Here is a 12846-nt window from a genome sequence, read left to right as displayed (position 1 = left end):
GTCTTTACATAGAGTATGCCTCTTTTTTACCTCCTTTATATACACTTAGAAAATATATCTAAAAAGAACAACTAAAACCACCACGAAAAAGACATAGCAAGGCCGTATAAGCGGCCGACTATTCTTATAATGGATACGATGACAACCTTGACGAAGTGAGTGAGAATGAAATAAGCTCAAAATTGTCTAATTCGCGAGTCATACTCTCGTCGATTATCTCATCTTCCGCCCGGATGGTCTAGTGGTACGTTCCATTCAACTCACAATAACACCAATTTCCCCGCTAACTCATCATAGGTATGATTCTCCGTTTGGGTTTACATCTCAAATTCGGAGAGGCCGCGTGTTCGAATCGCGCTTCGGGCCCTCATCTTTTTGTCTTTTTATGTTTTTGCTTTCTTCCATTGTACTGCAATACAATACGCTGTCAATTTCTTTTCTCTCTCTATATGTTGTGGTACCACCTCACGGAAGAGAACATAACTTCCGACCGCCGTATCTATAGCATTCGCCCTAAGAGGTCTGTACTTTATCACGATCGAAGACAGACATTCTCTATATAGTTATGAGCTAAATATCAATGTTTCTTTACGATAACACTCATTATCAAGGTTACGATGCCCACGGTTAACGAAAACAGGGACATAACCGAACCTCCGGCTATCCTATTTTGGATGTTTCGTAACAGATATTATATTTAAAACAAGATATCGGGGAAGCGCTTGGAAATCCAATGGGGTATCTATTGATTTTAAAAAATGTACATGGTTTTCATGCCCAGCCTGCAAGCGTCCAACTTGACCGATCACCGCCAGATCTCAAGCCCGATCGACGATCAGGAACAGGATGGTCGATGTCTCGTGTAGCTCCAGCAAGTCCATGCTGTAAGAACTTCTCTCGTTCAATCTCTACCATCCCCCGGATCTTCAGACTAGTTGTCAGGCTCGCACCCGCCCATGGACCAAGAGATTCAACTTCGCGCAACACTCCTTGAATAGGAACTGGAATATCTTTGTTTTGCCGGCGGAGCTTTTGTTCCACGAAATCGATTTCAGGCACTTCCTTTGAGGGATCTGCTGGTTCGTCATTGGTGGATGGTGCTTCCCCATTGCTCTTAGGGGTTTCAGGTGGGCTGGAAGCTTTTCGGGCTGAAAGTCTCAGCTCCTCCAATCTTTGTCGCTGTCGCTCGAGTGCTTTGCCTCGAATTGGACTCCATCCGTGACGATCAATCAAGAGTGAGACTTCTTTAAGGACCCGCCGGCGCAGCCCAGGAATTCGAGAACCGCCGCCCACAAAGACAATGCGGGACATGCATGTTCCTCGCGCATCAGGGCACAATGACAGAAGGCTGTTGTAGACAAGCAAAGGCAGGGACTTTTCTTCGTCATCCAATTCATGTTCTTCGACACCTGGTGCGAATAAAACCTTCTCGGCAGGTTCGGCGAGATGTGAAAACGGCACCTCCATATATTCTTCCTCGGGGTTTGCGGGCGAAGGAATCGACAATTTCCGGTTCAGTTCATCCGAGCTTGTGTCTTTTTTTGCCTGCGGTTTGCACCAGGCAAACCGACTGACAACTTCTTCACAGTACGCGAATCCAACAGAGATCCTATTTGCAGTATCCGGATCTTGGCTCCCGTCGGAAGCCAACCCAGTAAGAAGTAGCCCCATTTCCTGCATCAAATGCTTCATAGACCGAGTTGTTCTCTTAGTAGTCATCTCTCGGTATTCGTAGATAGCCGTTGCCGTGGTCTCGGCCCAGCCAATGTCAACGACCAAAGCTGACCGCAATCCCGCAGCCGTGGCTGACATTGTCGCACTGGACAGAAGGGTAACACTCGGGAAGCGCCAGCGACTGAATAACGTCGACAACAATGACGACAGCAATGGGTGCGGCATGAGAGACGGCAGGACAAGAACAAGACGAGATGTGCCTGCATCCGTCAACAGAAACTGGTTGTATGTCTCTCGAAACGCGCGTTCGATCTTATCCTCGACCAGGCCCAGATCAACCTCTCGGGAGTCTGGCCGCCACAATTCATATACCCGTGTCCACTCGTCCATGTCGACGGATTGCGGTAGCCGTCCAGCACCGGTGCTGCCCTGGATCCATCCTCGATAGTCCCCCACCCTCCTCGAGTCTTCGGGTCCGAACCCAACCACACATACGGGCGCGCTGCTTCCTTCAAAACCTGCGCGGAGCCATCGTGCGCCTATCTCAAATATGATCGCATCGTCTTCGCTTCGAAAGGAGGAGCTCGGTGATGTGCTGCTGGCGAATGAGGGGTTTCCCGAACGTGCCTGTGGTGTATGAGGGGAAACAGGTCGTGCTGTCTGGCTATTGCGCAGACCGGAAGTTGCTGATGCGCGTTTACTGGCACCCATTGAGGGTGTATCACTTGACATGCTTGATTGGGCTTGTTCTCTTTTCTGGGAGCAATAGGAGTCCGGGGGGTTTGTGGTGATAAGTATTCAATTCACCAGCGCAGGGGTTGGAGTTTCAACGCCATCAGATTTAATTCAAAGACAAAAAAGAAAAGTAAGATCTATAAGCTTGCGCAGGTGGTTCATTGGGGGAAGCTCGTTGGTGGGCAACAGCGGATCTACATCGGGCCGTCTTTATTTACTTGACAACCTCCTCTCCGCGCCACAGCGAAGACGTATTGTACATCTTTAACTCCACATGGGTGCTTTCACTGCTTTTTGATTTTTTCTATTGCCTATAATCGGCATGGGTATTCCTGGGTACGTGAATTGAGATCGTTTTTTTTTTTTTTTGCATGCTAGGAAACATCCCTGAGCATGAGTGAAAGCATTGTTTATCTACCACATGAGAAGCCGAACTTTGCATTTCCAAATTTCTCAATCAAAAGGCTAACTTCCTAAAGGCTCATAAACGCCATTGGCCCAGGAGAGCGTATATCCCTGGCCAAGTTGGCAGTGACGCACCTGGAACGGACAGCAAGGCCGATCCGCATTGCAGTCGATATTTCGATCTGGCTCTTTCAAGTCCAAGCAGGTCGGGGAGGAAGAAACCCAGAGCTACGCACACTATTTTATCGATTATTAAAATTACTTGCATTGCCAGTTCACCCCCTTTTTGTCTATGACGGACGGCAAAAACCTGCTTTCAAGAGAGGCAAAGCAGTCTCAAACCGCAGTTATGGCAGTGCGCCGATCATCAAACGCTCTAAGGATCTCATTGAGCGATTCAGATTCCCGTGGCACGAGGCACCTGGTGAGGCAGAAGCTGAATGTGCGCGACTGCAGCAGGCAGGTATTGTAGACGCTGTCATGAGCAACGATGTTGATGCATTGATGTTCGGGTCGTCTTTTACCATTATGAATTTCTCAAAAGAAAGCGGAAGCGGCAGCTCTTCTGCAACTCATGTCACATGCTATGCAATGGGGCAGGATGGGCATCCATCAAACATACCGCTTGACCGACCTGGAATGATTCTATTCGCTATGCTCAGTGGAGGGGACTATCTACCATCTGGTGTTCCGAAATGTGGCAGTAAGCTAGCCGCAGAGATTGCCAAGGCTGGATTCGGCGAGGATCTTCTGCAGGAGCTTGTGTCGCAAGCAGACGTGGATACAGGATTGAGCGAGTGGAGAGAAAGACTCCAGTACGAACTTGAGGAGAATGAGAGTGGGTATTTTACGAGGAAACATCCAGCAGTTCGCATTCCAGATGTTTTCCCGGACCGACAAATTCTCGAGTACTATGCCCAGCCCAAAGTTTCCAGCGATGAGGAAATGACCTTTTTGAGAAATCGGCTCGCACAGGCTTGGGATAAAAATATCGACCCCCTAGCAATCCGAACATTTGCTGCAGACCACTTTGAATGGAATTATCGATCGGGAGCAAGGAAATTGATCAAGTTGCTGGCCGAGCCTCTTATTTCGTACAGACTCCGTCTCCAGAGACCAGTTCTAGGCGTGTCGCCTGGTTTTTCATATGTGCCCGATTGCCCACCTAGTTTGCAAAAGGTGTATCGAAGCCGGTCCAGCTTCGGCACTGATGCAGTGCCAGAACTCCAGCTAGATATGCTGCCCGCAGATGTTGTTGGGCTGGATCTCCTCGCCGAAGAACCAAACCCCCCTTCTCCATCCGAAACTAGTGTGCAAGAAGGCGAGGAAGAGGACGACGCAGAGGTAGCTGCTGGATCGGTACCTCCCTCACCATCGAAGTCTCGAGTAACAAAACGATTTGATCCATTCTCCCTCGAAAAAGTCTGGGTATTCGAGACTGTCGCAAAACTAGGTATTCCTGAAGTCGTCAACAAGTGGGAAAAGGAACAGGCTGAAAAGGCCACGAAAGCTGAAGAAGCTGCGGCGAAGAAGAAGACCAGTACTCGACGCACAGGTCCCAAGAAAAAGGGACCGATTGATGCTGGAATGAAACGGGGGAGTATCTTGAAATACGGAACTCTCACGAAAGAAAAGTCGGAATTGTCAACAACTAAAAAAACGCACTTGTTGGAAGCCGCTACATCGACCCAGAATCCTCTTTCTCGGCTTGCTTCTGGTGTTGGGTCTTCTTCGCCCATAAATGCGGACCAGGAAGATGATCCTTTCTCCTCTCCGAGTATGTATACTCAGCAGAGATCCTCGCCAACGATGCACTACGTTTCCCGGGAGGTCGATAGTCTCCTTGATTCATTCTCTTCGATGTGTAACTTGTCTCCTTCTGCCAATACCAAGCGTCATCCCGTCTCGGGCCAGTCTCGCATTAGATCAATATGCACAGTTCTGGGAGCTGGTGGGATTGATATTGAAGAATCAGACCCACTGGCCATGAACACCGATTATTCTCCATCTCGATCGGCAAGGCGCACGGGGCTCAATATTAGCTATTCAGTCTCCGATATTTGTGAATCTGAGACTTTCATGGAGGACTTCCTAGCCAGAACACCGATGGCAATGCCTTCTCTGTCCGGGAAGACTCTATCCAAGTCTAAGAAGAACCCTAAAGCACAGTGCGAGAAAAAGGCCGAGGTTGAACACATCGAAAAAGCCATCGAGTCCCTTTCTCTGTCCTCGAAAATCGACGAGGGTCAGCATAAAGACAATGCAACTTGCTCGTTGCGCAAGCCCTCAACGAAGAAGGCACCGCCACCAACAAAAGCTCGGACTCGTTCCTCTAAGACCGAAGATATCAAACCACCCCGATCTTGCAGTCAAGCGAAACCCAAGCCCGCGCTCGAGCCAGAGCATACGTTGCCATTGAGCTTGGGAACATGCGAAAACAATGCGACTAACGGCATAAGCAGGTCTCCCAAGAAGTCTTCAAAGGAGTCGACAAGCACAACTTCGAAGCACAAGACCACGGGACACTTGGAAAACATCATATTACACGACGGCTTTTGGTCGATCGACCCATCTCCACCTAAACAAGATCCGTGCGAAGGTTCAGCTGCCGAGAGTCTGAGCGCATCGCGCAGACAGGCTACCAAGAAGAAAAGACTCCCACGCGTCAGTATCCTTGACCTCGTTTAATTAATGCCTTGAATATACCCTTTTTCTCTTTTTGGCGGGTTGGCGTTTAGCGTCAATTTGATTTTTCCCGGGTTTGTGGGTTTTGAATACAAGCCTGTGTGGTGCAATAGCATTTTTGGTTGTCCTACGGCGTTGGATAAACATGTTGAATACCTTCTGTCAAGAATCAGGCAAGTTAATACCTCATGCATTGTTGGATGTCATGTACATATGTTGCGGATGTCTTTGTAAATAAGAAAGACTATGTATGTATATCTAAAAAACGTACAAAAGCCATGTTCAAAAAGTAACCATGCAAAACACACATCCAAAGAGTATAATCCGAAGTGAAGAGAGAAGTACCAAAACGTGCGTGGCTTCAGCCAGTCCCCATCTAAACCAGAATCCAATTCTTGTTGCAGCACAATGCCAGAAAGTAGAGAAGCACACGAGAGACATGCCCAAATATTAAACAGAAATAATATTAGAAAACGAAAAAGGGAATATTGTGCAAGCGCCGATAAACCAGGAACTGTATCTGTATCATTTATGAATCTACCCAAATACCTTGAGGAAACCCCATAGGCCAACTCCACTCAACACCGGGATCGTCAGGTTATCATCCCAGCCCCACATGTCAATGAACTCGCTGCCAGCGGCAACAACGCCAGAGACGACACTCATGACACCCAAAGCCAAAGGACCAGTAATAACCGCCGAGTCACTGGGTTCCCATCCCAGAAGGCCACGAACGCAGTTCGGGAGCAGATTCAAGCGTCCGGTGAACATAAATGCGTCTTGCGGGTCATTAGGGAAAGCACCAATGTAAGGCACGAACCAGCCCCAGAAAGCAGCAGCGGTGACAACACCCATGAGCCATGCCGCCATGGTACCAGCCAAGCTCTTTCCGGGACGCAGACGGGGGGTGTAGCGGCCGTACAAACGACCGAGTGTCGAGGCGGCGGTGTCACACCAGCTAAGGAGTAGCACGCTCATGACGCCGACGTCCTTGGGGAAGAAGCGGAGAGCAACATATGCTCCGAGAAGATACCAGATGACGCCGTTGTAGCCGGTGACCTCTGTTTCGCGCATGAGGGCTCCCATGCACCGGATGTATACCTTGTTGACCTTCTCGAAGCGGTGACGGATGAGGTCCGTTGCTGCAATCGGTACTAGTGCGGTGAAAAGAACAGGTGTTATCTGCAGAGTTTGCACACCTCGGCTGTATAATGACAAAGTCAAAAATCCGATTGACACGTGCAAGAGCTTGCGCGGGATCTCATGGCGGTGGATGAAGCTGCGGTAGCGGGCGTGGAGGGGGATTAGCCCAAGGGGAGATGGTGATCTTGATAAGTCGTGCAGGGCAGCTGGAATGCTTGACGGGGATAGAAGATTGTTCGAGGCAGTACCGTTGGCCGAGCGTGGCGGCGAGGCGGGTATTTTGGGGTTTGATCGGCGGTTGCGCCGAGCCGAGGGTGTCGTGGGGGATCTTGATGCTCGCGCTGAACTGGTACTTTCGGGTGAATCTTCTGGCTGACGCGAGCGACGTGCTGCAGACCGTGTGACTGGTGCATTATATCCATCGGGCGTCTTGGACTGGTCCGATATAGAGGGTGTGGGTGATATCACGCGAGGCGTTGCCGGTACGGAATTTGGCGAGGACATATCGGGTGCCCTCAACTTAAAAGCAGGCAGTGATGCAGTTCGAATAACACCAAAAGGTGACCGCGTACATATATCTGTGTTGTCGCAAGCGAATATGCCACGGAGTATCAACGGACTTGTTAACAAAGCAATGATGGGCGGTTTGGGAGCACGTGACGGTGCTTTATCGTTAATTATGCGCGAATAAGCTGGAGAAACAAGACAGAAACCCAGTACATGATGCGGCCACCAAGCACTTGTTATATTAAATAAAAGTAAAGTAAATGTAGTAAGCCTATGTCGAGGGAAAAAGCAGATCGCGATCCCAGTTTCCGCCCACAGCCGCAGTCACGTGCCCGGTATCTAATCGATAACGGATAATTTTTTTTCTTTGCGATGCGACTCGAGAAGCAATTTGACGACTCGCTGTCAGTCGGAATTAATAAATGCCTCCCAAGTCGTCTTCAAGAGCGTGGGATGCTCTCACGCCCCCGCTGTCAGAATGGTCCCTCGATGCTGTGGCCTCAATGGGCTTCACGCGCATGACTCCAGTCCAAGCCTCGGCCATTCCTTTGTTTATGCAACATAAAGACGTGGTGGTGGAAGCTGTCACTGGAAGTGGAAAGACATTATCATTCTTGATTCCAATTGTGGAAAAGCTTCTTCGTCTTGACCAACCCCTCAAGAAGCATCATGTTGGAGCCATCATCATTTCTCCGACAAGGTGGGTTAATGCGCAAATCTAGGTCTGCAGAGTTCGTTGCTAATATTGATATCAGAGAATTGGCCTCGCAGATCCATCAAGTTCTTCTCTCGCTTTTGGAGTTCCATCCAGCGTCAGCCGCCGCCATCAAACCTGCCGAAGAGGGTGCTCCTCGTGCGAAAACATCTTCATCGACATTGAGGGTCGTTCCACAACTTCTACTGGGCGGCGGAACATCTCCGGCCGAAGATCTGAAACTATTCCTCAAGAATTCGCCCAATGTATTGGTTTCTACACCTGGAAGATTGTTGGAGCTACTTTCGTCGCCTCATGTTCACTGCCCCCAGGCATCTTTTGAAATGCTTGTCCTGGACGAGGCCGACAGACTTCTTGATCTTGGATTCAAAGACGACCTGCAGAAGATCTTGGGCCGTCTGCCTAAGCAGCGACGTACAGGATTATTCAGTGCCAGTATCAGTGAGGCTGTTGATCAGATAGTCCGACTCGGGCTACGGAATCCCGTCAAAATTGCCGTCAAGGTCAGAGGAGGAGCTGGCGTCGAAGAAAAGCGCACTCCAGCGAGGTATGTCTTTCCATCTGTTGTTCCAAATCCAACCCCAATCTAACCACTCAACAGCCTGCAAATGACCTACTTGACAACACCTCCGCTTCACAAATACGCCATTCTGAAGCACATCCTTTCCACTGTCCAGCCCACCCCCCAAAAAACCATTTTCTTCGTATCGACATGCTCTAGTGTCGACTATCTTGCCACAATACTACCCATAATCCTCGGAGACGAGTTCGTGCTAGTCCCACTACACGGTAAACACCAAGCCAACGTCCGCCAAAAGAACTTCAACCGCTTCACCACCTCCACAGCCCCATCCATCCTCCTCACGACTGATGTCGCTGCCCGCGGTCTCGATATCCCCTCCGTCGATCTAGTAGTGCAGATCGACCCACCCTCAGACCCCAAAACCTTCATTCACAGATGCGGTCGCGCCGGTCGTGCCGGCCGTCGAGGCCTCAGCATCGTCCTCGTCCATCCCGGCCGCGAGGAGGACTATGTCTCGTTCCTAGAAATCCGCAAAACACCCGTTGCGCCATACAGTCTACCCGAGTTTACGGACGAACAGGCCACAGCCGCGATCGACAAGGTCCGCAAGGTGGTGTTGAAAGATCGTGCCATGCATGACAAGGGTCAGAAGGCATTCGTCAGCTGGCTGCGCAGCTACAGCAAGCACCAGGCAAGCAGTATCTTCCGAGTTGCGGATCTGGACTGGGAGGCGCTCGGCAAGGCATGGGGACTCCTCAAGCTACCAAAGATGCCTGAAGCACGCTCGTTTGAAGGAGATCGGACGTTGGGGATCAAACTTGAGTGGTCCAACTACACGTACAAGGACAAGCAGCAAGAAAAACGTCGCAAGGAGGCTATGGAGGAGGCTGCGAATGCACAAGGCACTGAGCAGGGATCTAACAAGCGCCGTGCTACGGAGAGTGTGGCTTGGAGTCAGAAGACTGAAGAACGGGATAAGAAGTTGAAGAAGAAGGAGTTCAAGAAGGCTCGGAAGGAGAAGGAGAGATGGGAGCAATTGCCAGAGGATCAGAAGCAGAAAGCCCTTGAAACGGAGCGCATGTTGGAGGAGATTCGAACTAAGAATGAGCAGCAGCGGCTGTTGAACCAAGCTAGTCAGGCGGAGGAAACAAAGGGCGATGAGTTCCAGGGCTTTGACTAGTTGGAAAATAGCATAGTAGATATCTATATACCATGTTATATCTTTATTTCTCTGCTACTCCAATTGCTACTCTACGAACCTCATCGCTAAAATCTGTTGACTTGTGGAAGCTAAGCATTCCATTCAAATAACCTAACAACCGCTAATGTTCACTCATGACAATGCGCTAAAGAGCGACCAAAAAAAGACGCAAAAAAACCAACCAAACCGCAGAACACCAAAACACCAAAAACAAATCGCAAAAAGTCAAAAAGGACATTCTCCTAGGCCCAAGCGTGGGTCGATCCCTTAGGAGATCCAAAGCGGTCCTAAAGATGTCACAACGAAAAGAACAGAATTGAGGTCTCAACTCCCGGTCCAAGCAGAAGGTGGGCCAGGGAAACCCTGCAATTCCATTCTTTTTTTTTTTTTTCTTCGTTCTGTTGTTCTTCTTTTTCAGGTAGTTGAGAAGGTACCTGTTCAGAAGGTATCCCAAAAGGTATTTCAGTATTTCAGAAGGGGTCGAGTCAAAGGTTAACTTAAGATCCAGTCACTGGCCAGATGATATGCTTCAGACAACCCGTAGGGAGCATGCCGTGGCCAGTGAGGTCTGTTTTTCTTTTTCTTTCTTTTTTTTTATTGAGTAGCATGCCGAGTAGCAAGCCGGCTCATGAAGACCCCATGGTGGTGGTCAATGTATGCCTCCTCGGTGGGATATCGGCCGCCGCTCGTCAAGGGCCATGCGTGCGGTAGATATTTGTGAAGGTTAGGATCGCCGAAATCCAAGCGCTCAATCCAAGATTCAGTCTCAGGCCAGATGATTTGGCTCAGATCGCCGGTAGGGCATGCCGTGGTCAGGGAGGTTTTTCTCATCTTGCGGCGACGGAGGACGTCATCATCAATCAAGGAGTTACAGCTGGTCGAGAAGCGATGGGCCGCTCGAAGACGACTGGGGGTCTTCGGCTTGTACTGCTCTGCGTGCTGACGGGCCTTGCGAAGTTCGTCGCCGGAATCTTCGATCGGCTGGAATGCGCGTTGGTCATTGAAGTTTTCCAGGCGGGTATTTTCAGGGCGAACACGCTTGGAGACATGCTCCTCTTCCGATGCATCGCTGGGTGCAGGTTGTTGGGTCGTGATATCTTCACGCGCACGCTTGGACAAATGCGCCTCTTCTGGTGCATCACTGACTGTGGCTTGGCGCGCACGCTTGGACACATGCTCCTCTTCTGGTGCATCACTGACTGTGGCTTGGCGCGCACGCTTGGAGACATGCTCCTCTTCTGGTGCTGCGCTGACTGTAGCTTGTTTGGTCGTAGTATCTTGGGGTCCCTGCTCGCCTGTGGGCAAGTTCTCATCGACCTCATCGACCTCATCGACCTCATCAATCTCGAAGTAAGCTGGGTCAAACCCGTAACTACATCCTGGAGGGTGTGGAATGACATCGGGAGAGGGTTCTCGCTTGCGCTTCTTCGATTCTCTCTCGCAGATCGCACGAAGTTCTTCTTCTGAATTTGGAGTGTCGATGCCCGCAGTATCCGATGCCCCGGCACGCATGCGCGCAAGCAATGCTGGGTCGAAACCTCGTGGATACAGATCATAGTCATATTGCCTTCTTTGGCCGACTCGTGGAGCACGTGCACTGGCTATCAGACGCGAGTTTTGCTCTGCAGCACGTGGGCGGGGAGTAGGAGATTGGAAATTTCTTGGTGACCTAACGGAAGAGGAAGGGGGGGCTGAGGAGGGTGTTGCGATGGAAGAAGATCCATTTCCCATTGGACGTTGAGTTTCAACCACTAGAATCAACATGTTAGCCACTAGAGATATATACCATAATATAAGGGACATCTACCTTGTGGGACCTCTGCATTTTGGGGCACATTGCCTCGTCTCCAAAGACCAGTCACTGAGTTGAAGAACCATTTTCCCCAACCAGTCCGGTTTTGATTTTGATTCTGAGTTGGTGGAAGTGCAGAAGGCAATGAAGAGAATGAAACAATGCGATTACCACGGGGCGCGGTCTCTTCATATGCGTGAGAGGCCAGAGGGGTCGAATTGCCAGATCTCGCATCTTCGCCCTGCTGAGCCAAAAGCTCGGGGACACGGTAAATGGTGCTATCGATTCGTCCATTCCTTTCCGCTTCGCGTCGTCGCGCACGATCCGCATACGTTCTGCGAGAGCTGCCACGAGGACGGTTTTCGAAGCCGGGTGGAGTTTGAAGTGTCAACTTGTGACGTTTCGACGGCGAAGGATCATCTTCGGACAATCGATTCCGTTTCCTACTGGGTTCTTCCGTGGGGGTCAGCGGGTATTCATCCGGGGTATTCATCATAGGGTGTCTGCGAGGCCAATCTTTCCAGGGAGATGGTGGGGACCAGGGGAGTGACCAGGGGATTCGACGAAGCTTATCATAGACTCTTCCAGGTGGCCAGGCATAGTGAGTGACGGGGGTTTGCGGGGGGAAGGAGTTGGCTCAGGCTCCCTTTTCAGGAGTTCGCTGGCACTGCCCCATTTGAAGGCCGTAATGATTCGTCCTCTGAAAATGTGCGGGGGGGCCGGGGGAGCCCGGGGGAGCTTGGGGGGCAACGTACGGGTGTCTGGTTGCTCCACCGACGGAATGAGTGCAACGGGGTCTTCCTGGGACTGGGCGGCTTCGGCAGCGTCAGGCTCCGAGGTGGGAGCGGTGGCGGCCCTCTTGCCTTTTGCCGCGGCCTTCTAGAAAAATGAGTCGGGTATGAACAATTGTGACATTTGATTTCTGGACTGACCTTCTTGCGGCCAGCTTTCTTGGCTGGCTTCCGCTTTGGAGCGGGCCTCTCTCCCGCGGACCGAGTCTCTGACACAGTCTCTTGCGCCTCGGGCGCGGTGGTGGTGGTCTCGGATGCTGCGTCCGTCCCAGGCGCCGACGCACTCCGCGTCGTGCGCCGGCGGCGTGGGATGTACTCCGAGATTGGCGGAAGAACGTGGTTCGACCGCAGTCTCATCTTGGCGAAACGCGCAAGATGAGGAGGGAGGGGGTTAGTGGCGAGGGGGTGGTGAGGGGCAGGTGAAAGAGGTCTGATTGAAATATAATGGATCAGTCAGAGATCTCTCAAAGATCCCTGGGTAAAATATGTAGATACTAACCGGTTTGGTAGAGTCGATCACAAAGGCTCTGGCAAAATATATGGCAAGATATATCCAAAAGGCAATGCTTTGAATGGTAACGTTGCGGATGATGGGGAGGAGAAGAGAAGAATAGGATAGGAGGAGAATAAGAGGGGAGGATGTAAACAACAACGGTTGCTAGACGCGACTAAACG

The 12846-nt window shown here is 50.7% G+C and overlaps 5 protein-coding genes across 5 annotated transcripts; 2 read left to right on the top strand and 3 right to left on the bottom strand.

Annotated features, from left to right (window-relative positions):
- Window positions 1–771: 771 nt before the first annotated feature.
- N7537_010861 (putative actin-related protein RO7) lies at window positions 772–2406 on the bottom strand (the record flags this gene model as incomplete). The annotated part of the gene is made up of 1 exon (XM_056901915.1): window positions 772–2406. One exon carries the CDS (start codon window positions 2404–2406, stop codon window positions 772–774), a length of 1635 nt encoding a protein of 544 aa, XP_056747202.1.
- A 325-nt stretch (window positions 2407–2731) lies between these two features.
- On the top strand, window positions 2732–5502 carry N7537_010860 (crossover junction endodeoxyribonuclease; the record flags this gene model as incomplete). Its single annotated transcript, XM_056901914.1, has 2 exons — window positions 2732–2745; window positions 2889–5502. The coding sequence occupies 2 exons, from the start codon at window positions 2732–2734 to the stop codon at window positions 5500–5502; spliced, it is 2628 nt and encodes an 875-aa protein (XP_056747201.1).
- Window positions 5503–6036: 534 nt separating this feature from the next.
- N7537_010859 (diacylglycerol/polyprenol kinase family protein) lies at window positions 6037–7146 on the bottom strand (the record flags this gene model as incomplete). The annotated part of the gene is made up of 1 exon (XM_056901913.1): window positions 6037–7146. One exon carries the CDS (start codon window positions 7144–7146, stop codon window positions 6037–6039), a length of 1110 nt encoding a protein of 369 aa, XP_056747200.1.
- A 425-nt stretch (window positions 7147–7571) lies between these two features.
- On the top strand, window positions 7572–9567 carry spb4 (ATP-dependent RNA helicase SPB4; the record flags this gene model as incomplete). The annotated part of the gene is made up of 3 exons (XM_056901912.1): window positions 7572–7849; window positions 7905–8411; window positions 8466–9567. The coding sequence occupies 3 exons, from the start codon at window positions 7572–7574 to the stop codon at window positions 9565–9567; spliced, it is 1887 nt and encodes a 628-aa protein (XP_056747199.1).
- A 615-nt stretch (window positions 9568–10182) lies between these two features.
- On the bottom strand, window positions 10183–12528 carry N7537_010857 (uncharacterized protein; the record flags this gene model as incomplete). The annotated part of the gene is made up of 4 exons (XM_056901911.1): window positions 10183–11339; window positions 11396–11883; window positions 11961–12259; window positions 12313–12528. 4 exons carry the CDS (start codon window positions 12526–12528, stop codon window positions 10183–10185), a joined length of 2160 nt encoding a protein of 719 aa, XP_056747198.1.
- Between the last annotated feature and the right edge of the window lie 318 nt (window positions 12529–12846).

This window comes from Penicillium hordei, assembly GCF_028827395.1.
Source record: "Penicillium hordei strain IBT 12815 chromosome Unknown utg000006l_segment0_segment0, whole genome shotgun sequence".
NCBI classification, from domain to species: Eukaryota; Fungi; Ascomycota; class Eurotiomycetes; order Eurotiales; family Aspergillaceae; genus Penicillium; species Penicillium hordei.
The sequence above is the reverse complement of the archived record's forward strand: the minus strand, read 5'-3'. Positions and strand labels throughout refer to the sequence as shown.